Raw genomic sequence first — 27,975 nt, 5'->3', positions numbered from 1 at the left:
ATCAACAAGATTATTTTAGATCAGGGGTAGTCAACCCGCGGCTCGCGAAAATCAATAAAATCTAAAATTCAGATTATAATAATGTTTACCACTATTATTATTCATTGTATACAGATACGGTCTGAGTGTTCGAACTTAGAAGTTATCTATAGATACTGTGTTTTGTGTTTCACACCATTACAGTATTTATATTATACTAGATATACGTTATATATAGTTGTAAAAATGAGATTAAATAATGACAGTCCCGAGTACAACAAAATAAGTCAATAAATCAAATTCCCCAAATAACAAATAAAACGGATATTCAGCAATGAGAAAAGAAATTAATTAATTAAAACAGATGCTAAAATTAACAGTAAACAATGTACATTTGTACTTATTGCGGTTTTAATAATCACGAGGAGTCTCAATGTTATAAAAAATTTAATCAAGGTAAAATTTGAACATCTTTTGGATTGAAATTCTATATACTAAGAACACATGTTATAAAAAACGCGATAAAAATAGATAATATAACACTATACTGGATACTCGTATAATACAAAAACCTACATACAAGAATACCTAAGTCAAATTGTTTCAAACAACTCATTATTTCAGGCTATATATATGTATTCAGGCTATATTTTTTATCATTTTTACATACCCAAAATGTTGACAAATGACAAATTTTACTATAAATAAGAAACTTAATAATTAACAAGATTATCATTCATATAAATGTCTCCAACAACCATAGATTTGAAATAAAATATAAAATAATAAGTTATTATTATTATAATAATATTATGTACCTAGACTATAACGAGATGCCATAATGATAGATTTAAAATAGGTGCATAAAACTATTAAACTTACCTATAATTGTATAAAAGATGCATATTAGGAAACAAATAGTATCTGGTGATACGCCAAACCCCTCAAAAAAACCAGAAGGGAATAAATTATATAATATAATATAATTTAAAATATATTTTTATCACATTATATAATATATATTAACCAGTATCAGGCTCTTTCCGTGAGACAATTTCGCGCGCTAAACTCGATGTTGAATTTGCAATGTAGTCTGTAGCGGTATTAAATCTGTCGAGTGACAGTACGTCAGAACACTCGACACAAAGTAGGTACATATAATATTATTGTCACAAGTGACACATACGTACATTTAATTTCGTTATGAATTCAGAATTTATGATTCATGAACAATAATAATAGTAATAATAATAATGATAAAACGTTTATTTGTTTTATCATAATTTTCGTATTCAGGTACCAGGCGTGGATCCAGAATATATTTAAGAGAGGCATGTGCGTATCGTATTTGATCGGCTGCCGAAAACAGACATCCTAAAATTGGGCGACACACGATTTCGCACAATATACCTTTTTACCTACCCGATTCCGCACATTTTCATATTACTAAAGATTACTTAACCCAAATTTAACACGATTCTGCATAAAAGTTGTTGCAACGTTGCCAGTTATGAGGAAAAATAATTATAGTAATAATTGTGATTAAATGTCATAAATGACATAAATAAAACAAATTAATATAAATAAAAAATAAATTTTATAATAGATATTTCAATTATGTCGTAAATAATATTGTAGTTTGGTTTTTATGCATTAATTTATATACCTATACTCTATATTGTTGAAGTAACAATAAAATAATACAAAAATAGTCAAATTAGTTAAAATAAATAATAAAAATAGGTAGATATTTACGATTCTTTTCCTTGATATCGAGGACCAACTTATTGTGATAAAAATTGGATGATATCGCAATTTGATTTGTTTCATACTTATTGTGTGCATTATGGTGAATTACTGAATTCCGTACGTTCTTTTTCTTTCGTACTAATCACTAATCATATTATAATTTATTAGGTACACACATAATATATATTATATATATAATAAATACAAGATACTACGAACTACTCCCGACACGACGTGCCTATTTCTGCAGCAACGATGTACCTACTACCTATTATTGATGATTTATGCAAATGATTACATGACATGTCCGTCCGGTCCATAGATATTATTTTAAAACGTATTATTTTATTATACTCTCTTATATACATTTGAAAAAAAAACCATTTTAAATTCGTTATATATACGCATTAGTATTCTAACATGATAATTTAAAAGACAGTCGAACTCGAAAAAACAAATAAATATTATTCATAACAATATCGAGTTATTTGATTAATATTAACTACTTACAATAAATATTATACTTTACAAAATAAAAATACTATTTGATTTTAATAAATAATGCTTATACTGTTTATTTATAGTTGGAAATAAAACATACTTGATGTGAATTATATCTAGTATAATATTATAATCATAGATTTTTAGATACAAATGAAAAAATATGAAATATGAATTATTTATTCAAATATTATTCTCTATTTTTATGGCTTATAATGGGTTAAATATATGTTTAATTTACAATGACTCAATTCGACTTGTTTTAAATTATTTACTGTATTTATTACAAAATAATTTTGATTGATCATTAGTATAATGATTATCAAATTCAATATAATTCACAAAATGATAAAATGAAGAAGTATTATGATATCAATTAACTAATGCCTATTTGGCCTAATTATATAAAATATTAAAATATTAAAACAAAAATATTATTTTGAATTAATTTTTTCATTAATTTACATGATTATTTTTCCAGTTTATTTTAAATAAAAACTAATTTTTAATATTAAATTTTTTTACCTGCAATTTAATATAAACAGGCGTTCATAGGTATAGACAAGTTCAAAAACACGATTTTACATAGTAATATATACCTATAAATTATTAAATTCATTTAAAAACAATTGGTTTTTACTGTTTTAAATTCAAAACACATTTGTGTTCTCCAAATCCTAACCAATTTACGAATTCGATAAATTAAATATAGTTATAGTGTATTAGTCTGCGATTTTTAACCACCATTTGAAAAAAGTTTAAATTTAATTTTACTAATTTTAACGTACCTACTTGCGTAATTGCATTGTTAAAATATTCACGTAAATCCACAGACCTTAGAACTGTGAATAAAGTTGGTTTAATTTTGAATTGCTGTCCATATGACTGCGATGAGAATGTAAATACGTAAGAATGCGAAGGATGTTATAGATTCAATCACCCACTCTCAGAAATGTTCGAATGAAAATAATAAATAACTATAGTTATGGAAAAGTTATTATTTTCTATTTAAACAAAATCTTGAATAGTAATGAAATTATGTAATTTATTGAGCCCTGCAGTATCCAATTTCATTATTTTAGGGTTCACATTTTTAATTAAATTGTAAGCATTTATTGATTTTCATACCAAGAAAACCTACAAGGGCTATCCCTTATTCCCTTTTATACAACAATTAACTAATAACTTACAAATTTAGACTAAAAAATGCAAAAATAATAAAAAAACTGGTAATCTTATAATGATTTAACGATTTAAAATGTATTACATTTTATTCATTCATTAATGAGATCATTAGTTGATTATATTTGACATTTACACAAACAGAAATACAGAATAACCTCTGCTTCAATTTAATTAAGGATTAAATGTTTGTATTAAATACACACACATTAAATATTAAATTGAGATAAAAAAAAAAAATGATAACACATTTGTATTGAAATTATTGTTATTTGTAACACACATATTTTATAATTTAAACTATGTTAAAGGTTAAACGTAAACTGTTTTATGAAGTTTCACACAATAAGTTGTGTGCTGATAAATTCAAATCGATATTTTACCCAAGAATAAAATATGTTGTTTCGTTACTTGAAATAAAAAGGTTTTTATAAATTCAAATCGAGAAATGTAACCATTTCAATATTTTATAAATACCACAAATATTTTATAAGACAAATTCACTATTTGAATTTATAAAAACATTAAAAACGGAATCATTTAAATTTTTGCCAAATATGTAATAATATTAAAATTATTTGTGCAGTTATTTTTAATTTTAATTTATATTAATTAGACCAAACTTGTGTTTAACTAAAAAAAAAACGAAGGACACAATTCGTGTAACCTGAAAAAAAACCTAAGTACACAATTCAGTATTTGGGACACAACTCGTTTGCAGCCATTTTTACATGGGTACCTATTTCAATGATGCGTGTTTATGACATTTATATTATAATATAATATACCGGATAATTATAATAATTAAATTATAGAAATATTGTAAAACTTATTATTGTTTATTAACCTAAAAGTTGGTGTTTATGATTTATAGATACAATGTTACTTCTATTAATAAGTTTTGAGTAACTAAATGAAGTGAAACATATACGTTTTCGATTATTAAATTATTACCCAGAGTGGCTATTATTATTAAAAAATTACAATAAATATACAATAAAATATAAACGCATATTTTATTTTTTATCCTTTATAGAATTTATTTTTTATTTCAATAAACCTCTTATTATATTATGAAAATTGCTGGAATTTCTAAATAAAAAAATTCTTTATTGAAGATGTTGAAAAAAATATTATTTTTTAATACTTTAAGCATTGGATATATCTTATTATACTTAGTGCCTAAAAACGTGTATAGTACAAAATATATAGTAAATACCAAACATTTTAAAAATAATGTTTTTTGTTATTTGTATATACCAGGGCCTAAATTAGGGTATTTTGCTACTGCACACCTTATTCCACACATCAAAATATTTTAAAATAATAAACATAGACCTATAGTACGTTAATGTTAATTGTACATGCCACATATAACTTCGTTGCATAATTATTTTTGATATTTATTAATAATTATAGTTATAATAAATACAATCTAAGACAATATTTTCTATAAAAGTCCTTGATACCTATATGACTAAACATTTTAAAATTAAAAACAAAATAGCTTGAGTTGATATACTTATTATAATGTGCTAAAAAGTCACTTCCTACTGTTTAATGTTTATTAGTAGAGCTCAGAATTTAATATACTAATAAACCTTGAATAATGCATTTAAAATGTTAAAAAAATCTAATGTAAAATGCACTTAAATGCAAAAAATACATTGAAATGTATTTATTTAATAAAATTTGAATAATTTGAATTTTGATTTTGAAATTTATTGATTCTTTAATAATGCTATTTGCCGTAAACATTTTTATACATTTTTTAAAAGGTTTTCAAAGATGCTAATTATTGGAATTCAATTAAAAATACCAAAAAATAAACCAAAAAAGGAAAACATGACTTAAAAAGGCGAAAAAATTACTTAATAAATTAAAAACGTAAAAAAATGCAAAATAAAAGTTTCGTAAATGGATTTTTTGTTACATAATTCAAATTATATACTTACAAAGCTACGTTTCACAATTACCAAAAAAAAAAAAAAATGCACTTTCCTACAAATTCACAACCCTATTTATCAGCTATCAGGTATTGGCAGTTTTAATCATTTTTATATACCTATATCATGAATATTATTCTCTAATGTTCATGACCTATATCTATATCACAGATTACATTCATATGTCATATTATCTTTGATAATATAGATAGCAATAAATTAGCATTGTGACTACGACAGTTATACAACAGTTCTGCTAACGTAGATTGGTACCACAACATCCCGACGTCTTGCGGTAAAATGTCGTTATCGGCAGACGGTGTTAACATAGAAGCCAAGTAAAACACACAGCACTAACGCAGCACAATCGAATGAAAAAAAATTGAGAATTTCCATTGTAGTAGGGTTATGGAAATTGACCAATTTTAAATAAATATATGCTAATTAGTAATTTTCAATAACCAATATTGAATATTAAACAAATAAAAATTTATAAAAGCCAAAAAATATACTGCACACTTTTAAATTTGCTACTGCACATTCAATATTAGCTACTGCACACAATTTTAGGCCCTGGTATATACATTAAGTGGGTTATAAAAATATTTTTTCTAGTGGTATAGAAATTATTAACACAAAAATATGACATTTCAATCTTTGAGACATTATAATATGCACTGCTGTAATAATAGCTTATATACATTAAATTTATAAAAAGTTGCGGTAAAAAATATTGTTTCAATCATGTTAATATTATTGAAATGGGCAAAAGTAATTTTATTAGTATTACTACCGAAATATTGATTTATCAACTTCTATTATTATGAGCAACGGACAACCGTCCACTGAACATTAGTACTTTGGTATATTTTGCACTTTTGCAGGTATTTAAATATTAATAAATTCAAAATGTTTTTGTTATTTAGGTACCTATATACCGTCATTTTTAAAAATACTTTTCTAAATAATATTCTCGTTTCCTTTTTGTAGATTTATAAAGAGCTTTTCTTACAATTTTATTTATATTCTTCATATAAAAAGTGTTTTTAACAAAAAAAATATAATTCCTGTTGAAGAAATTGAATCACTATTATACACTAACACAGTTGGTTACCTTCTTAATATTAATAATTATTTATTATAATAAAATATCCAAGTAAATAACAACTACTTAAACATTTTTTTTTTTAATTCTTCACTCTCGCTGTACTAATGTTGTTGACTACAATGCTGTAATATATTCTACATTTGAATTAAAGGCTTTTACACGGTTTTAGACAGTTATATTTGTTATAAACTTATAAATAAATAATTATTCATTTTATAAGGTTTGTCAATTAAATGTTTAAGGAATAAGTTAGGAACTCGTATATTGTGTAAATTCGACCATCGATATAAATTAATATTTCCATATTTACATGGAATTTATTGAGAGTTATTAACCGGTTATCAATAACCTTCGTTTACTCAAACAACAACAATATGTCAATACACTTCTTAATAAAATAAAATAATCTAGTTATAATAAACTAAAATGAAAAATACAATTTGAATACAACAAAACCAATTAATTAAAACTAAATATTAAAAAACAATGACGGAAGTAGGTATTTTGTTTTTGCTTTCTGTTTACGAATTTTGTGAAACGGTGCTATCCCCGTGTTTCTTAGTGGCGGACAAACTAATGAAAACTATGCGAGTCATGAACTCTAATAATTAGTTTTGTGGCAAGGACTCCGGGTAAAATAGCCTAAACGCACACAATTAAATAACTTATATTGATTTATATACATGTCTAAATCGAAACCCGTGTCCATAACTGCCTATTATGTAAAAAAATAATAACCCGGGGAATTCTTTCCGCTATTGCTACAACTACATTGCAGCCTCTAACTTTTCGAAAATAATCTTCGTTCAATATCTATAATGAAAATAATGAAATGTTTTTAAATGTTAATTCGTTAATAGTTTATAATACGGTAAATTATCTACTAATTACTTTTAATGTACAGCAAATATCAAATTTAATTTATTTATTTAAAAATGTTCTTGTATCTTAATTATAATTTAAAATATATATTTTTTTACTAATTATATGTAATCAAAATGAAAAATTAATTTTAATGTAGAATACATAGTTGTAACTTGTAAGAGTGACGAGTGTAGATAATTACTTAAATTCTTTTATTTCATTATTTTATTTTAATACAGATTTCCAATCCAATAATACTATAATAGTGACAAACGCTATAATATATGGTTGTATATATACTTACATAGAGTTATTGGCATTTATATGTTGTCTATAACATCGGTTTAATACATTTTATTAAATTTAAAACTTAAAATAAAACCTTTTTTATAATGTAGATATGACTAAATAAAAGCTAATTTAGCTACTCTAGCTTTAATTAGGAACTAAATAATTATAAAAACATGTAATTTAAATTATAATAAGCATATTTTTTTCGATATGTAAAATATTAAGCTAGGTATTTATTAATTGTGTATTTGTGTAGGTATATCAGTAAGTATGTATATACAATACTCTTTTTATATTCAATTTATTATTATTAGTTTTGATTTATGTACCTAAACGCGTCGACACGTCGATGTCTAATTACCTGATTAGTAAGTAGTATTAGTAAACAGTAATAAGTACGATGTATTAATCTTTAATGCAATTTTTGAAGTATTGAAGTTGTTTTGAACGAATAAGGACGTCAACATTGGTCATTTGGGCCTGAACTTTGTTAACTTTGAGTCGCAAATGTTAATCAAAATTAACTACCCAATATTTAAATATTATGCATTTTTGACAAGACAAATGCTTGCCGGTGAGACATATATTATACATAATAATATAAATATAAATTGTATATGTATAATACATGACTATTATTATTATTTCTCAATCCTATTCAAATAAATCATGTTATTTGTAATTTTTATAATTTAGAAATTCACTAAGTTGCTTTTATAAATTGTATAAGTACTATAAGTTATACTTCGTTGTCGGTATTTATCAGTCGTCACTTCGTCAGTGATATAACGGAGATGATTGGTAAAAAAAACTCGTCTTATTTAAGACATTCGTATACACAAATCAAATTAATATTTTGTGGCCATGAAAATAAGTTTTTATTTTTTACTCAAATGATCGAATCTAATTCTAATAGTAGATATATTGCAATGTTTAATTTGAAAAAAATTCAAAATAATATTTTAATGTTCTATAATATTTACAAGCGAGGACGGCCGAAGGTATTTTTGATTGATTAAAATATAATGCAAATACTTATGAATAATATTCATAAATATCTTTGAAATATTTAATTTGTATTCATTACACTTTTAAGGATGAAAGCAAAAAATGTGACTCGATCATTTCCTGCTTGTACGTGTTAGATATAGATAGTTAAATATTTTTTCAGAATAAAAAACGGGGTAGGCGTTCTATTTTCTATTAGAATTATTATAGATTGTGTTATTTTTTATGAAAAATATGATAGCCATCACAAGGCCAATCAATAATAATTCTATCTTTTTCTTCGGTCACATTTCACTTAATAGCCTTTTTCATAGTACCGGTAACCAGTTGAAAATACAGCAGGATTAGATCGAAGTCGTTATCACCAATACAATATATTACTTAGACGTTTTTATTTTTAGTTTATGTTGTGGATACGTTTTTCAACTAAAATCTTAATGCAATATTACTGAACAATTATTAAAAATATCTAAAGAGAAACTTGACATTTTTCTAGTACAAATATGTGATATTAAAGGTATCACCATGATTGCAATGGCCAAATAGTACGGTATATAAGGAACACAACACAACATGCGATCATAGGCGTGCGCACGGGGGGTTCGGGGTGTGCCTTGGTACCCCCCGACATGTAATTGGGACCCCAAAATTTAAGTCCTATAGCATATATATATGAGTCCGTATTTTAACTAATGTTACTACAATAAAAATGTTATTTTTTCTAAAAAAAGTGGTAAAAAAAAAAATTATATTTCGGGATAAAAAAATAATACAACGTAAAATATTTTTAATTAATTATGATTATAACGGCTAGATGTTATTGACTACAAAAGTAAAAATAATAAATAAATATTGCAATTATCTTAAAAATATATTATAGATCCAACTATATCTAATGAAATATTATATAACTCGGTACTATAGTAATAGGTACTAATATTACTGATTAATATGTGAATATGTGATATAATGTAAGTAATGTATATTTGTACATTATCATTTATTAAAATATGTACATGTTTTGTTAAGAGAGGTCCCGAAAAAATTGTAAGTCCCCCCCCCCCGAAATTCTAGTCTGCGCACGCCTATGCCGACGTGTCGATGTGGCTGTGAACTCGGCTTAAATTTTTTTTTTATCGCTCAGAAGCTTCTTTGCTAAGTAGATACACTATGATGCAGTATGCACAGTCGTGCCACAGAGTAATTATTATTCAATACAATAATAATTAATAACACGGGAGTACGGGACAACCATTGAACTTATGGTAACTAAAACGCTCACCGCCCATATCACTAATGACCGAGCAAGTGTATTAGAAAGAGATAGTGAAAACTTTAAGTATTTCTATCTCTGTCTTATTAGATAATACGCCGTATCGTATTCACTTTTAAATGCTTACCGACGTCCGGCATAACGTGATGTAAATATTGAAAACGACCTTTTATACTCTTCTGAAAGTTTATAATAATTATGTTTGTATTAATATTTTATAGCAATTTCTATAGGCATATTTTAGGTATACTTTTATAAAAAGTAAACAATGAAAATAGTTAATTTTTGCAAAACGCTTATGGCCAAAAATGACAAGATGAATATTTAAAAAATAATGAAATTTCTTTATTGTAAAATATGATATAAAAAAAATAAATACCTAATTTAATTTAATTTGTTTTTAAATAGCCATTATTACTTCTGAGTTCTGTTTTAGATAATATTTTACAAAAATAAAATAAATTAAAAATATATTTTCCTCTCTCTAAGGTCGTTCATAATATTATTAATTATTGCATTTAATTTTTTATAAAAAGATAAAACATATTGAATGAAATAGTAAATATAACATAGTTATTTCATATTTTAAATACTCGTATTGTATTCTGTTTTTGTGCACCTACTATATTTCTATTTTAATTTTTAATTTTTTTTTAATAAGAAATAATTTTATTATAGTCATAATATACTTATAAGTTATGATATATGTTACGGCCAATGTCGAAAATTATGATGTTTACGTAAAAGCCCGGCTAACATTGAAAATTACCTAGCACAATACAAATTTACATAAATGACCGCTACCTAATTTACGTAAGTGGAAACATAATGGTTAATGTTGTAATTTGTAAATATGAATTATGGGTACTGGGTAGGTATCTTTTAATATTCACGTAAATTGCCAGGGCCTGTTTGACGTTATTGTAAACTACATTATATTTATTTGAGTATAGTACATATAGTACATAGGGGTCACTGGCAGTTATCTATCCGCACTCGTTACACGTTAGTAGTTAAGTACCTACCTATATATTGTCTATATTATATTAATATCATCGATAATCAGCGATAGCTTCTCGGGAAAACCAAAGTATTATTAATACATGGCTAAATCAAATAATGTGGTAACAAGTTATTAAAGCCAACTGCCAAGTAGTCTATTCTACCTATTTTTTTTTATGGATTATTTTTCTATAACGGCATAACGTATCATAGCCATTTTAGACGTTTCACTGTTTCAGTATCGTTTCAAGTTCGACATCGCTTTATTCGCTGTTCGCCAGTTTGCGTTTCGTTACATTTTTAAGTATTTATTTTTTATTTTACGTAAAACGTTAAGTATGAATGTAGATATTATGTTTAATAAATTCAACGACTTATTTAATGAATTAATTAATCAAAAACAGAAGGAATATATTGACCAAAAAAATATTAATTACCTACTAAGGGATTGAAAAAATCAGTAAAAGATTACAGGATAGTACCTAAGTATGAAGTATTAATTGTTAATTTAAAACATTTCATAATAAAGTGAAAACACTCGCATTTAAGTATATGCAGTTCATTGTTTCATTTAACAATCGTCCACGTATGAAACTACAAGTTTTGTGTATAATTATAATATTGTCTTATGAAATAAATTGTATTAAAAATAAATACAAATTTACTACTAATGTATTTATATGCACAAAAAATCATTAATATGCTGTTCTTGAAAAAAATACCAAAATATAAAAAAAAAAATTAATATGAACTCACCAGGTTATAAAATACATTGGAACTCGCGTCGTATGCTATCTACCTGAACTTTGATCACGTTATATGTTATCTACCTTTCGGTTGATATCTACTTAATACTTTGTACGGAGACTAATATTGCAGGTGTAACCGTATAATTATAAACATCAATAATACACTCTACAGTCTACACTTTACACATATCATAGCTAGTAGACATATGACTTTTGTAAAAGTGGTGTATGCTTAAATTATTTTCAAATTAAATTATTTATGTAATTATTTTTTGTTAAATCAAAATGGAACATTTTATTGACTTTTATAGACATGTTATTTACAATGATGAATCTTGCACCAATTTTTAAAACAATGTGGTGTCTTACCCACTGCTAAAGTATGCCAAAAAGTTAATTCAAAATAAAATATGGCATAAAAACACGTGGTGCCACTAACTTATTGGAACGGCAGTTGATGGAAGAGTGGTGACGTTCACTCAATGCATCAAAGAATCTTTTTGACCAGTTTTTTGAAGACATGAAAAAGAGTTCTTTAATGTAATTACTAATTAATGTCTAGATGCACAGACGACACCAACAATCTACAAATTGCGGGGTGGAAAATTGTAGATAACATACAACGCCAACACACAATTTTGGTAGATACATTTTTCATGTAGATAGCATACGACGCGAGTTCCAATACATTTTCAGCTCACCTAAAAAATCGCCCGGGAACTAAACTAGAAATGTTCTTGCGTGGTTGCGAATCAAGTGCAAAACAAACAAATGCAATATTGTCGATCGATCAGCGAGAATGTCGTGTAACTCAAAACGTCACAACAGTGTGCCTCGCAAAAAAAAAATAATAAATTTTAATTTGATGCCGAAAAAATAATAAGACAAATACCTAACTAAAACTGGAAAATAATGAGTATTTTCAGTGACTTACGTAATTGACTAAATTATTAATTAATACGTTGATATTCGGTCGTCGAAGTAAAATTGTTTCATAATTTACAATAATTACAACAATAAACTAGGTATAATATTGTACTATATATTTTCAAGTATTCAAGTGGGCAGTTTATTTTCTGAATTCAGATGACATTCAATTGCTAATGTAGGTATTGCAATATATATATTATATATATTATTATTTATTTATTTCGTTTATCTAATTAAACTGAAAAATAAATATTTCGTAATTCAATTATGAATTTACCATCAAGCCGCATAAACAGTAGATTAGTACGACACAATATATCAATATTAGTTATCGGTGTTATTACTTGGCACGAGCCGATGTAAAAAAAAATTATACGTTGGCGTCGTATGTTAAACAAAGATCCACGAGTTTTTTCCTAATGCGTTGGCCATCTCTTTTAACACGTTCGTTCGGGCAACACTGCGCGGTAAGCGTTGCAGTTAAAATTTAAGCTATACTGTACTATAGTCATAGACCTAGACACCTAGTATAAGGTCTATGACTATAATAGTACAAGTTGTTCGTCGCGATGGGAAGAACGTAATTACTTCGGAGATAACCGAGTCCATGATAATAATCACGGTTGGATATCTACAACTGTGATAATAATATCATAGTATGATAACACGCCAGTGGCGAGTGGAGTTTATAGCATAGACCTCATACTATAATACTAAATAGTATAAGGTCTATGGTTTATACTTTTATAGTCACGTCTTAATCTATTGAGCTATGAAGCAATGTGCCAATGGTCAATAGTGAACCGATACATCATAATATTATACGTTGGATTTGATCTTATAACAATAATGGTGTTATTTTCGTAAATCGAAGAATTCAATGTAATTTTTTTTTTTTTTGCCAGCACTTCTAATGTATAAACTCGTATAGAAGATAATATTGTTGTAAGTTTGATGTAATATTATTACATAATTAATAATTAATGAAAATCTAGTTGAGATATCACCACACTTTGAAGAGGTAATTTTTCCAGCGTCACAGCCCTCTATAGTTAATCTTGTAATGTAGAAAACTTACAAGTTTCACGTTATAGACATCTGTTAATGGTTTTTAAGGATTTATCGTTGTTTTCAAATCTAATACCTTAACACTTGATATCGTTATATATTATAGACAGTAGTGTACAAAAAGTATGCAGGATATACCACCTCATACTTTTAAACTATAAGAAAGTAACTTATATATTATCCTCTTGAAGAGTAAACTAAAAGTGGCCTCTGATATAAATATTAAATTAGTTGTATATCTACTTCTATCAAAAAATTATATCAACCTTATAACCCTTAGTAATACCCTAATTATCTAAAGTTAATTGAAAAGAGAATATTTATTTTGTAACTGTCTTACCTTTCAACAATACACGTACAACTGAACATATACCTATTCAATACATGGAACATGTTATAAAATATGCACGCTTATTAAATTCAAGCTAATTATACAAAGTATTTCACTCTACTTATGAAAACTTACATTTTTAGTACATGTCTATTAATGTTAATTTATAGTTGTTACTAATTGATGTATTATTTTAATATTTATATACTTTTTGTCTTAATATTAGTACTTCTATTAATTAATATAAAACCAACACCAATTGTTAAATTGTATTTCTAATCTATACGTTTATTAAAATAGTTATACAAATCATTGTTTAGAATTCTTAATGTTGTACAAAAATCGAAAATTATAATAAATTATAAATGGTCACAACAAATTTTAATGTGGTTTACAATCACGTATGACCCATTATTGATATTTTATCATAAGTTGTTATACAATCAAGTTGCTAATATTATTATGAGTAAGTAGGAATAGTAATAATTTAAAATAAAATATAATAAAAAATAAAAATTATATTGAAATGTGTCAATTCAATGTAATTCTTATTAATTAAGTTGCTCACGCTCAGCACGCAGTCGTACACCTATAATAGTAAAACAATTTTGTAAAATTAAAAATATTATACTCATTCATTGCATATTTAACGAACATGTGTTCTTAAACAAAATGTAATGTATTTTATAAAAATTACAACCAGAGAAACATATAAGAGTAATAATAAAAATTACGATAATTTAATAACATAAAGTAAAACATACAAGTATGAAATGGTGTCAGCTAAACGGTTAAAAATTCTTTAAAAACAATACGGTACAAGTTTTGAAATTCTCATGCGTAGAATTAAATAGAATATACGTATTACTAAAAATTTCAAGAACATATGGCTAAAGAAAAAACCTAAATGAAGTCCTTGGGGAACAGCAGAAAAGAAAATATAATGAGATTTTTACAATTTGAGTGCGATTATGAATAATCTTAGAGTAAAAAGTAATTATTAAAAAAATCATTATCAGTTTTACTTTTTGATTTATCCTCAGCTCTAGATTCTTCTAATTTCTTGAACTTCATTTTGACTTTATGTTCTGGTATCTTTTCTTTCATCCTTTTGATGAAATTGTCTATACTTAAACAATATGAGCGTTTGACTATTGAATTATCACATGTTGGACAATTTTGATTATCCACTATCCATCTATCAATGCATAATTCACAAAACATGTGCGAGCAGCCCAGCAAAATTGGCTAAATCAAAGTAAAAAAAAAAAAATATTAAACAAAAAAGTTATAGGTATTTTTCAAATATTTAGATCATTTTAATTTTTATTGAATCTAATTTATATACATATAAAGTTATTGAAAATTATTAAATTTTTACCCTTATGAATACTCGTAAACAAATAAGGCATTTGTAATCTTCGTCATTCAACCGCATTATATTAAATTCATCAATAAACTTAGCATTCTTTCTCTCTTGCCAATTTAATTGACTGCTAAGTGTATCAACTGATGTTTCAAGCAAATTGATTTTTTTGATAAGCTTTTTATTTTTATTTCTCAATTGTAACATATCTTTGAAAAAAATAAAAAATAAATTTACCTAATATAATATAAATAAATATTATTTTCTTACCTTTTATTGATGATTTTTTTGGATGTATTTGATTTATATTCTGAGCAGAATTTAAAGCTGAACGTGCACTTGATCTGAAAATAAATAGTTTAAATCAAAAATATAATACAACAATTATAATAATAACTTAATTTTGTAAAAAATGTACTTGATAGTAAATTTCTGCTGAACATTGTGATGTACTTGTTGATGTTTATTGCTTGCTACAACATTAATAGATAGAATGGGTAATTCATCATCGAGTTTTGTTAAGGAAAATACAAAGATTATATCATTATCAATTAATTTTATAGTTATAATATTTTTAGCCACAATTGATTTAAATGTACAAATAAAAAAAAATACTAAAGTCATATATAATATTTCTCCATAGTTTCCTATCTATTAATTGAATTAATATATTGTAAAGATAATTACAACATTTGACATGTTACTATTTTATCACAACCAATTTATTATTACTTGAAATAAAATTATTATTAAAGTATATGATTACTCACAATATGATGACTTTTCATGTCTATTCCAACATTTATCTCCAAACCGACAAGTTTTTTGCAGGTAAAATTGACATACATGGTTGTTGGGGTTCATATTGCTGCAAAGGTGTATTGTTAACAGTTGCTGAAAATAGTTTTAAAATTAAATTTTAAATTATGCCAGAAATAAAATTGACAACAAAAAATCAGTTTCAATTAGAACAGTTTAAACAATATAATATTCACAATGTGCATAATGTTTATTCATTACCAGAAAAAATGTCCATCAATTTAATGATAGATGTAAATTTTTAATTTTTCTTATTGTATGTGTTTTTACATGGTTGAAATTTCAATTGTACATAGAATAGATAGATCATTATAATGCAACAATCAGATAAACCTAATTGATTTATAACGTTTGAATGTTATCAACAAGAGGAACTTTTAAAATGAATGTAGTTATACTAAAGAATAATAATTGTTAGGAATGTTAATGTGGAACTCTCAATCGAAGAAGTTTGAAACGATGAACCTGGTAATATAATCTATCCATATAATGGTTTTACAAATTTTAAAACTACAGTTGTATAATTACAGACCATTATAAATAATGCTGTAAAACAAATTGAAAATAAACATGCATTTTTCTAACTCTATTATGTCGGTACGGTGGTTGCACGTTATTCTACACAGTTTCACACTTTCACCCACAAAATATCACACCACCCGTGTACCAGACGATTGTTAAGTACTCATATATTATAGTTCTTCATACCGGAAACTTTTGATCGTAGCAACAGCTGTTCCGTACTTCTGGACAACGAGTTGTGGGTGACGTGCACGAGACTGTAGCGTTTTGGGCACTGAAAAAAAAAAATGCCATTAATATTTTATCCACACGATATTAAATAGTATTTTATTATAATAATTGTTATTATTATGTATAAACTATTGCGGTAATAATAATATTATTATATTCACCTGAACACCTGAATTACAACAACGAACACTTGACGTTATTAAATATGCACACTGACAAATGCCTATACTGAGTATGCACCTGTGGTATGATGGCGGTTAAAGGTTCGGTCTCCGTTACGGACCAATCTGACGGGGAGATGACTAGCAAAAGACTGTACTGAGGAGGAAAACTGGCAACTGCTGAACTGCCAAACGCCGAAACGCGCAGGTTGTAGTTACTACCAAAACTAATCCTGCTACATCGCCCGACCCGTTCCCACCACACGACTTTCCGCGGTATCCATCTTTAGCGTCGGCGTCCGAAGATCGACCGAGTCGGTGGCGAAACGCGCTACATAATTACTATCAACTGTGATAACAAAATCCATATTTTACTTTTTATTACATTTTTTCTATTTCTTATTTATTTTATCGTTTAAAACATGATACACACATTTTATTTTTGTCTTAAATATTTTGCGCGTTACTATGATAAGCAATAACAATTACAATATTGTAATATTAGTCAAATCGTTTTTCATTCTAATATTATTTTTCGAATTTTTCGCTAGGTCATTTTGGGTAGATTTTTTTATTGTTTGTGAAGATATAGCCTCGTGCGAAAAAAATTTTTTTTAGTTTGGATAACATAAGAAATCTATTGATTTAAAATCAAAAATAACGCTGTTATATTTCACGATTCAGCATAGACACATTATTTTATTCACACGATTCCACACGAAATGACCGAAGCGTTGTTTAAAAATGTTATTTAAAAAACAGTGTTAGACATGACATAACATTGATGCATAATAATTATTTTATAATAAATTAAATCAAACTACTATCATTCAATTTTTATCACAAGTGACACAACTTGACACTCGATATCAGCAGAAAATATTGTAATCAATTATCATAATTAAGTTTTCGATTTTTGTATACTTTTTGGCAACACGATTGTGTATGCAATTGTATGCAACGTTGTAAAATTTACTAATTTCATCGTATTATACATTTATACCTAATAAATATCGAATACCTACATGTACAGTTCTACAATAATTCATAAAAAAAAATTGTAGTGGATAGTATAAAATTGATAGAAGTGTTTAGGTGCGTATTGAAAAGTACAATTCATCATAAACTGCAAATGTTCTTTATTTGTGAGTTTGTGAGGAAAAATAATTTTTTTTTTAATCGAAACATGAACAAAATTTTCTTCTAACAGCATACAACAATTATAATTTTTCATATTCTGTAACTGACGTTGGTATGGCATTATTTAAAGAACTCGGAAATAGGGGATACAATATTGTCTTCTCTTATCATACATAGCTTTCCAAACTGAAATAATGTCTTTCATTTCGAAATTATAACTTACATTATTCATTAGTTTTTTTCTAATAATTTTGATAAGTCGTGTTGAAATTCCATCTTCTGCTTGTCTTTTACAATTTTTTCGCAATATTTGTCGTTCTATTTTTACATTAGAATTAGGTTCATGCGTGTATTCACCAATTATACTTACAATTGAAGTCTTATGCGCATCAGTAGGTATCTACTATGCTTGTATAACACGTTTTAACTGTACAAAGCCATTTATGCATTCCGTCTTTACGTGTTCTTACATGCCTATACTTATTAAAATTTAAAATAACTATCTGTTTTCCTTTTTTGGATTGTATAAGTTTAATTGCATTTTCCATATTACTAAACGTTGGTATAAAATATACACGCTTAACGCACTACAACCATCAACAATCGATTTAACACAGCTCGTTATACCTATTTTATATAATATTCTAACTTAACCTTACAAACAAAATTATTTTATACAAAAGTACAAAATTCTTCTACAATCACTGTGATGGGCGTATGGTATCGTAAACTGAGGCTCTGCTAAGAATTCAAATAAAAGAACAATACAAGCTTTCTAAAATATCTGTCAGAGTATAATTATTAATTACTGGCGTACCACGGTTCGTCTCAAATGAGTTCTTAAATTACTTTAAATCAACAAGAATGCTGCTCTTCTCTACAATCACTTAGTACTTACACGCCAAACTTTAAGTCTTAAGATAATAAAAACTAACTGATCAATGAGCTAGCCAAGGCCGTAACTGAAAAAAAATTTCGGGGAGGGTCCAACATCTTTTTAAATATAAATGCTGAAATTTTTTAGTCAATAAACTATATTCACCACTAAATATTTCTAATTTTAAAAATTTCGGGGGTGTCCGGACCCCTTGAACCTCCTCAGATACGGCCTTGGAGTTAGTATCATTCACACTAAAGTGACACGTATTAAAGTATAAAAAAAGTTAGAAATTCGCAAATGTGAACCATATTTTTATGATTCAAATAATATATATATAATATAAATACTTACTTATATAATACATGTTAATATTTAAAATTTATCGATTATCTGAATTTATTTAATAGCCTCAGCTTAAAATCAGTATTCCTGGTCATATGTCATATTTAAAAAAATTAAATCTTAAACTTTTATTTTGATTTTAAATCTTTGGTAATGGGTAAACATTTTTATTTTTCTTAATATTTGTTGGTATTTACACATATGATCAGCCTGATCTGAGGATTGTCTGTTTAATTAATAATAGTTCTGAAGCTTCAATATTTCCAATAGTTCAGTATGAAAGATGCAATTCATTGTTCTTATAATACATTAATATGCTAAATTATGTTACTTACCAAAATTTACACTCTACATTTTTTTTTGATGATTGATCTCAAATATATAGAAGTAAATTCTATGAGTTTTTATTGTTGCAATAGTTTTGTTGTTATTATTATTTATTTATTATATAATTTTACAAATTTGTTCTGCTCTCTCATTGCAATAATTAAAATATAGTCATTATATAAAACTATATTATGCTTTGTTTCTACTATGAAAATAGTTGTATGAGTGAATGAACGTAATACCGATAATATGTTAAATGGATAAACATTAATGTTATGTTATTTCTCAGTATTATTTTATTAATCAATAGCAAGTATACACATTGATTGTACTATACATCTGTTAAGTAACTCGAGGTCGCTTAATGTGGTTCTCAATATTTATTTATAATTTATGATCTATAATGATTAGGTATTGATCATGGTATAAAAAATTAAGTTGTACATATAATATATTTGGAACATAAAGATGAGCCCCCAAAATCAATGGGCCCTGGGACCGTGCCCCTTAATATGGGCTTGATACATAGTTACACAATAATACATCAATATGTATAACTTAATTTTTTAAACTTTGATCAATGATCATGAGTCGGGTGCAGTTGTCCAAAAAATGTCAACACATCTGATACTACTATCACCACTGATCAAACAGTGACACTAATGTGAAATAAAAAGTTATTACAATGATGCCCGTGTCGCCACTTGTTCACTACGATCGCTCGGACAAAAAAAAGCTAAAATATCCCTAGACTTACTGTGCAACACCACATCAAGTGGATCACTGAGTATTGTATAACCATGCATATTACCTATTCTATCACTCTTATCATTTTTTGGAAAAGTGGTTATCACTCAATTAATGACAATAAAATAAAAAATTAATGAAAAATTTAACTAAAGAAGAACCTAAGAATGTAAAAATATTACATTGGTCTTTGTAAATTTAGTTGGTGGGTGGGTGAGTTGTTTTAAACCTTGATTATTAAGTTATAAAGACTCAAGCCGCCATTGATCAACAAGCATAAATGCTTAATTTTGTTTGCATGATTTATTTTTAACTATTTATTTTATTATTTTAATTATTTTGTTTTTATTCTGATTCTAACAAAATTTTAAAACAATTAGGTACATACTCATATTTTATTTTTATTTTTTTATAATTGGATACGTTTAAGTAATATTTGTTCTCAACTATGTTATGTTTAGATAAAATAAAATAAATTGTTTGAATGACAAACATTTGTGGAATCGTTTAGAATCAATGGTTTTCAACCTTTTTAAAATTGTGGAACCTATAAAAAAAAATAAAAAAAAACCTTAAACTTTTTACAAAATGTGCATGTCACATTAATCCATGTAATATATAAAATATATACATATATTATGTAGAAAATAGTAACACGGCATACTGCCTGGACTTTTACGGCACACAGGCTGAAAACGACTTATATCAAAGATAAAAATGTACGAATAATGTATATTGTATACGATTATACGAAATATTGCAAATAAGGTGACTGATCCGTTGATAATAGGTATCGCATCTTACCGCCTACAGGATTATCGTGCACTAGTAATGATGCACTAGGTATACCTGTTAAAATATAAATTACCTTATGTCCAGCCACTAAAACAGTGACAACTAGGTACCCAAATTATTATGACTAGAACTATGCCTGTTAGAAATTACATATATTCTGTAAATTGTAAAATAAAGCTTTCAATTACACAGAAGTGTGAATATTTAATTTTCACTATTTTATTAGGTATATATTTATACAATGAAAGAATCCATTTGAATATATATAGCTAATACATTCTTAATAATATATGACTAATAACATTAATTCATAATTGTTACTATGATAATGTCTATTATTTTAATATTTACATAAGTACTTCTTAAAACTAGGTAACACAAATTTTTATTTTTTATTTCTAATATAAAAGTTTATAAAAATAATTATACAAATCATTGTTTGGAATTCTTAATATTCTACAAAAATTGAAAACTATAAAAATTTCATATTTGCCACAAAAATATTTAGCAAATTTATTGTACTACACATCAAAGGCTATAATAAATTTTTTGACTTATTTAAATAAATAAAAAAAAACAATTAAAATCTTATTCTTTAATATAGCTTACAATCACTAATAATTAGTCTATGTCCCATTATTGATATTTTATCATAAGTCATGATACAATCAAGTTGCTAATTTTATTACGAGTATAGGAATAGTAATAGTTTAAAATAATATAAAATATGTACTATATGTATTAAAAAAATAAAAATTATATTGAAATGTATCCATTTAATGTAATTCTTATTAACTCAAGTTGCTCACGTTCAGCACGCAGTAGTAAACCTATAATAATAAAACAATTTTGTACGATTGAAAATAATAAATTAATAAATTAATGTTTTTATGGTATATTCAACAAACTTATGCCTTTAACAAAATGTAATATATATATATATATATATATATGACAAATAATACAACCAGAGAAACACATATGAATAATAATAAAAACTATGATAATAATTTAATAACATAAAAGTATGAAATAGTGTCAGATAAACGATTAAACATTTTTTAAAAACAACAATATAAGTTTTGAAATTCACTCGTGTAGAAATAAAAAAAAATGAATGAAAGGGAATTTTATTGACTAATACCAGGGTTTTTAAACAATAAACTTAATAATATTCCTATTTAAAAAATCTAACATCCTGTATGATTTATTCTGGATTATTATAATTAATTTTGAAGCTCAAAATATATTCAAAATAAATCCTTTTAATTGAGTGAGCTGTTGATAGAAGACAATTTTATATTATTTTAGATTAGGATTAGGTCCATAACTATATGAAACTTTTCAATATTTAAAAAAAGATAATTTTTTTATTCCATAAAAATTTAAAAAGATTTATTTGAAAATAATTTTAAGGTATTATTATCAGTTTTAGTTTTAATGTCACTAAACATTTTGGCATCATTAGCAAAAGAAAAATAAAGAATAAAATATAATATAATAAAATACGAGTATTACTCGAAGAAAACCTAAACAAAGTCCTTGGGGAACACCGGAAAATACGGAAAAATAGTTAGATGAATGTAGCGAGATTTTTAAAAATTGAGTGCGATTAGATAGGAATCGGAAAATAACGATAAATCATGCTAAAAACTAAAGGTAAATTTATTATACTAATTTAATCGAGAAATGTAAACAAAAATTAGATTGAATAGTATTATAATAATTATTAATAGTAATATACAGAAACGTCAGGAATCGGAAAATCATGTAAAGTATCACAGTTAAAGGAAAAATTATAACCATCATAATCGATGAATGTAAAATATAAGGTTGAAAAACATTATTCAAATTAATAGTAAAGTTACTTTTTGGTTTATCCTCATCACGGGATGCTTTTAATTTATTGAACTTCATTTTGACTTCATATGGCATCCGTTCTATCATTCTATTGATAATGTTACCAGCATTTGAACAATATGTATAGTCGATTATTCGACACCGACATATTGGACACTGGTCGTTTTGCTCTAACAATTTGTAAATACACCATTCACAAAACATGTGCGAGCAATTCAACAATGTTGGCTAAATCGAAAATTAATAAGATAAATTATTAAAACATTACCTTAATATTCTAAGATTAATTTAATTCTTAATTGTATTTTTTTACGTATATAGTTCTAGAAAATAATTAAATTTTTACCGTTATGAATACTTCAAAACAAACAGGGCATTTGTAATCTTCATCATACAACTGCATACTATTAAATTCATTGGTGAGCTTAGCATTCTCTCTCTCTTGCTCCTTTAATTGTTCGTGAAGTGAACTCACTAATGTTTCAAGCGTACTCACTTTTTCGACAAGATCTTTATTTTCACTTAGCAGTTCAGACAAATCTTTGAAAAAAAAAATTATGTCTATTTATACTATCTATTATAATAATATTATAAATATGTAAGAATATAATTTTAGGTAGTTAATGTCTTATTACTTTGTGCTGGTGGTTTATTCGATGATTTTTTTGGACGTTTTTGTTTTACATTCTGAGCAGAATTTAAAGGTGCATGTGCAATTGGTCTGAAAATAAATGATTTAAATGAAATATAACGGTTATAATTATAACTTAATTTTGTGAAAAATTTACTCGTTTGTCAATGTCTGGGGAATATTTTCATGTTTTTGTTGATGCTTGCTGCTTGATGCAACTTCAAAAGTTAGAACAGAAAGTTCGTCATCAAGTTTTGCTAAGGAAAATATAAGGATTAAATTATTATAAATTATTTTTAAATGTTAAAATATTTTTAACTATAATTGTTTTGAAAGTACAAGTGAAAAAAAAATGCCAAAGCCCAATGTGTTGTTTTATATAGCTAGTTAGTCAGATACATATTATACACTGCTATTTCTCTGTAATTTATTATCCGTTAATTGAATTGAAATATTGTAAAGATGATTACGTTTAACAAGTTACAATTTTATCACAACCAATTTTTTATTACTTGAAATAAAATTATTATTAAAGTATATGATTACTCACAATATGATGGCTTTTCGTGTCTATTAAAACATTTATCTCCAAATCGACATGATTTTCGCAGGTAAAAGCGGCATACATTACGGTTGTCGGGATTCATTTTGCTGCAAAGGTGTGTTGTTAACAGTAACTGAAAAGAGTTTTAAAATCAAATTTTAAAGTATCCCGGAAAGAAAATTGACAGCAAAACATTAGTTTCAATTAGAACAGTTTAAATAATATAATATTCACTACAAGTGCATAAGGTTTACACGTTACCAACAAAAATGTCCATCAACTTAATTATATAGATATAACGCTTTAATTTTTCTAATTGTAAATTTTTTTTACGCGGTTTTAAAACGCAAACTGTTGACTAAAATGCTATATACAAATATCTATTTTGAGTACACACCTGCGGAATGATGGTTACGATGTGTTGTTGACAGTCTGTACGGTGGTTGGAGGGTTGGTCGTTGCCGCGGAACAAGCCGACGAAGATATAACCAGCAAAATGACTGTGCTGAGGACGACTGACGAACGCTAAAGCGCCGGTTGCGTTAACTGACGAAAACTGGTCCTCATCATGGATCGCCGAACTACTCCCACCTCCAAGCGGTATCAATCTTGTAGCGTCGTCGTCATCGTCGTTGTCAGAATCCTAACCGACCTAAGTCTGTAGCGAAACGCGCTATAATGCTATATCATTAATATGATAAGTGATAACAAAATAAATTTTGAAATTTTTATTTTTTTATTACATTTTTTTCGATATTTTTAATTTATTTTATCACCTACAACTTTTCACACACATTTTACATTATTACTTTTTTTTTAATTTTTGTTGAATTGATATTTTAAACGTTCTTTATGTACTTATATTATTATATACAAAAAGTAGAAAATAATAGTATCTAGATCCTTACGTCGAACTCAATAAAAATATCTTAATATCATAAACTTACAAAAATAAAAAATACTATTTTTAGTAATTTGGATAAGAAAATTTAAGGTATCAAAAAAAAAAAAAAACTAGCCAAATTGATTTTTAAGTTAACAAGATTATTTAAACTTTGAATGTTATTGTTATTAAAATATGAATTTTATTTATTCAATATATCGCAAAATTTCAAGTTAATAATGTGAGTTTTTTTACTTTAATAATACTACACTAAGTAAGAATAGTTCATAATATATAGGTATTTTATTTATGTATAAATAGATTCTTTTCCATTAAAATAAATAAGTCAATGTTAGATGGCTGTACTGATTATAGTCCCTTTCAAGTAAAACTCAAAAATAAATAAAAAATATAAAAACTATACTAGATATAATTATGTCACTGAATCATTTCAGTAATTCATGTATTTCATGCATCTATTCAACTTTCATTTAAGAATGTCAATTATTATAAAATATGTCTTTACCGATAATGTATATAATATGTTAATGATTGTTTTGTTTGCTTTTAATCGTATACGAAATAGGTCCCATTAGATTAGACTTACTTATATTTAAGGTTTTTACTGTAGACTATTATACTAACGGTCTTGTTTATTAAAAAAACACAAAAAAAACATCATAACAAAAAGACCAAACTATAATGTAATAGGCTGAAGTGATTGGATAGTTAATAAATGAAATAAATGAATTAATAAATGTTTCATTTTCCAATTAAAAATATCAAAAATTTATAATATCAATATTTTTTTATAAGCATTTAAATTTTGAACTTTGACAACATTTACAAATTTCTCAAAAAAATACTAAGTATTGTAGTTGGAAATTCCAGAAAAATTTCCTAAGATTTAAAAATTTAAAAAAAAGATTTTTATTAGTTGCTCAACCCATGTAAAAATAAAATTCTACCATAAAGCAAAATTATTAAAATTATTATTATCATCATCAAAAAATTATTATTTTTATATGCATTTGAACATTAAATGTTTTAACATTGGATATTCAGTCATAATTCATTTCTATTTACAAAAATACACGATTTATAACCCATTGAACGTGTGAAATATGCGTAGGTACTAGTGTACTAAACGTATTAAATATCGGTAAGGCATTGAGACATGTTCAATTAAAGAATATTAATTATTGTACATTTATATCTCTTTAAATCTTGATACTGGACTTGTAAGTTTTAGGATCTATATATTAGGCAAAATTTGCACAAGCAACTCTAAAATATTCTATCAATAATAGAAATTAAATCATTTGCAACACGTTTTCTCAGTTAAAAATTAAATGTAATTTTGATGCGTGAAAAACTGATATCAGGTTGCAATGTTGGTTATTGGACTAAGCAAATAAATTATTTGTACATTAATAGTATTATAATAAAATATATTTTTAGAACCTAATAGTAAAGTTTTATACGTAGTAACATCATAAAATAAAAACCTTTTTTATTTTATTATTCACAAAAATGAAGAATTGCGTATTTTACACTTTCAATTTTTAAGTTCTTCATCATTTTTTAATTGATTTCTTAGACTGTTCTGTTATAACTTATAATTTGTTTTGAGTGATTTGATTTGTGGCATGGGGGGGGGGGGCTAACTTCATACGCATAACTCCTACAACTTTCGAACTCAACTTCATATATAGTGCGATAAGGTATAAAATCTTATACAACTTACAACTTTACTAATTAATTTATACAAACGTAATCATGTATATGTATTGTTCAGCCAAAATGAGAGTAAATACATAATATTGGTAACTCGCCTAAGGTAAGGATTAAGCGATAACTGATAGATATTTTAAGTATGAATAATCTCCACTATTATACGAGTATTATAAAGAGAAGTCGTTTTTTGACGTTGTCGGGGGCAATCTCTGGATCTCCTAAACCGATTTTGAAAATTCTTTTACCAATAGAAAGCCACATTCTTTGTGAGTGTCATAGGCATAAATTCAGTACGATAAAGTTAATCATTAATTACAAAATTGAATTAAATAAAAACATATCTAAAGTAATTAGACATATTTGTAGTATCCTATCAACGACCGATATGAGCTTCACACATTATTAACGCATCTAATACACGGGCAACGCCGTGACGGAACAGCTATATAGTTTAATACATATCAATATGAATATAATATGATATTAAAGAATTTATTTTTTCTCTTGTTTGTATTGGGACACTATAATAAAAAATAAGCATATGATATTACACACTTATATTTTGTTTCACTTGTTTTGTTTTTGTCATGCCTGTCGGCTATTAAATCATTTCATTATTGAAGGCGTTTCTTTTCGTGTATTCCGTCTCTGCTATAGATACCTACTGTTAGTTGGATATGTATAGGTAAATTAATTAGGTATTCGATGTTTATAATGTAATCCACGGGCGGTATGGGCAGAGGGTACTCGTTATTATTTCTACGCACCTACATTAATCTGGCATATGCAAATTTAATTTTCATCAGACCCATGCACTATATAGCGTCCAATAGATTTAAATTTAAAATCATTATTAAAGACATTAAAAATAAATTTGTAAAATTAAAACGATACTCAGTGCTTTTCTCACATTGTATTATCAATCATAATATTTTCATAATTTGACTTATACACTATATAGTCCCTACATATCTGTTATGAGTGACATGACGAAAAGTAAATATGTACA

General features: G+C 26.0%; 2 protein-coding genes and 1 pseudogene across 2 annotated transcripts; all 3 read right to left on the bottom strand.

Annotated features, from left to right (window-relative positions):
• Nucleotides 1-18,669, bottom strand: part of LOC132924810 (uncharacterized) — a 77,520-nt pseudogene extending 58,851 nt beyond the window's left edge.
• Nucleotides 14,963-17,406, bottom strand: LOC132923818 (E3 ubiquitin-protein ligase rnf8-A-like). Its single transcript, XM_060987789.1, has 7 exons — nt 17,081-17,406; nt 16,875-16,962; nt 16,118-16,241; nt 15,766-15,820; nt 15,618-15,691; nt 15,363-15,556; nt 14,963-15,229 (listed from the first exon to the last, which is right to left on the bottom strand). The coding sequence occupies exons 3-7, from the start codon at nt 16,209-16,211 to the stop codon at nt 14,963-14,965; spliced, it is 684 nt and encodes a 227-aa protein (XP_060843772.1). The 5' UTR covers nt 16,212-16,241; nt 16,875-16,962; nt 17,081-17,406.
• A 3,398-nt stretch (nt 18,670-22,067) lies between the features above and the next one.
• Nucleotides 22,068-24,449, bottom strand: LOC132924809 (E3 ubiquitin-protein ligase RNF8-like). Its single transcript, XM_060989253.1, has 6 exons — nt 24,353-24,449; nt 23,960-24,059; nt 23,807-23,892; nt 23,518-23,711; nt 23,180-23,399; nt 22,068-22,141 (listed from the first exon to the last, which is right to left on the bottom strand). The coding sequence occupies exons 1-6, from the start codon at nt 24,447-24,449 to the stop codon at nt 22,068-22,070; spliced, it is 771 nt and encodes a 256-aa protein (XP_060845236.1).
• Between the last annotated feature and the right edge of the window lie 3,526 nt (nt 24,450-27,975).

The sequence above is a fragment of the Rhopalosiphum padi genome, chromosome 3 (assembly GCF_020882245.1).
Source record: "Rhopalosiphum padi isolate XX-2018 chromosome 3, ASM2088224v1, whole genome shotgun sequence".
Lineage (NCBI taxonomy): Eukaryota > Metazoa > Arthropoda > Insecta > Hemiptera > Aphididae > Rhopalosiphum > Rhopalosiphum padi.
This window is presented reverse-complemented; position numbering and strand designations above follow the sequence as displayed.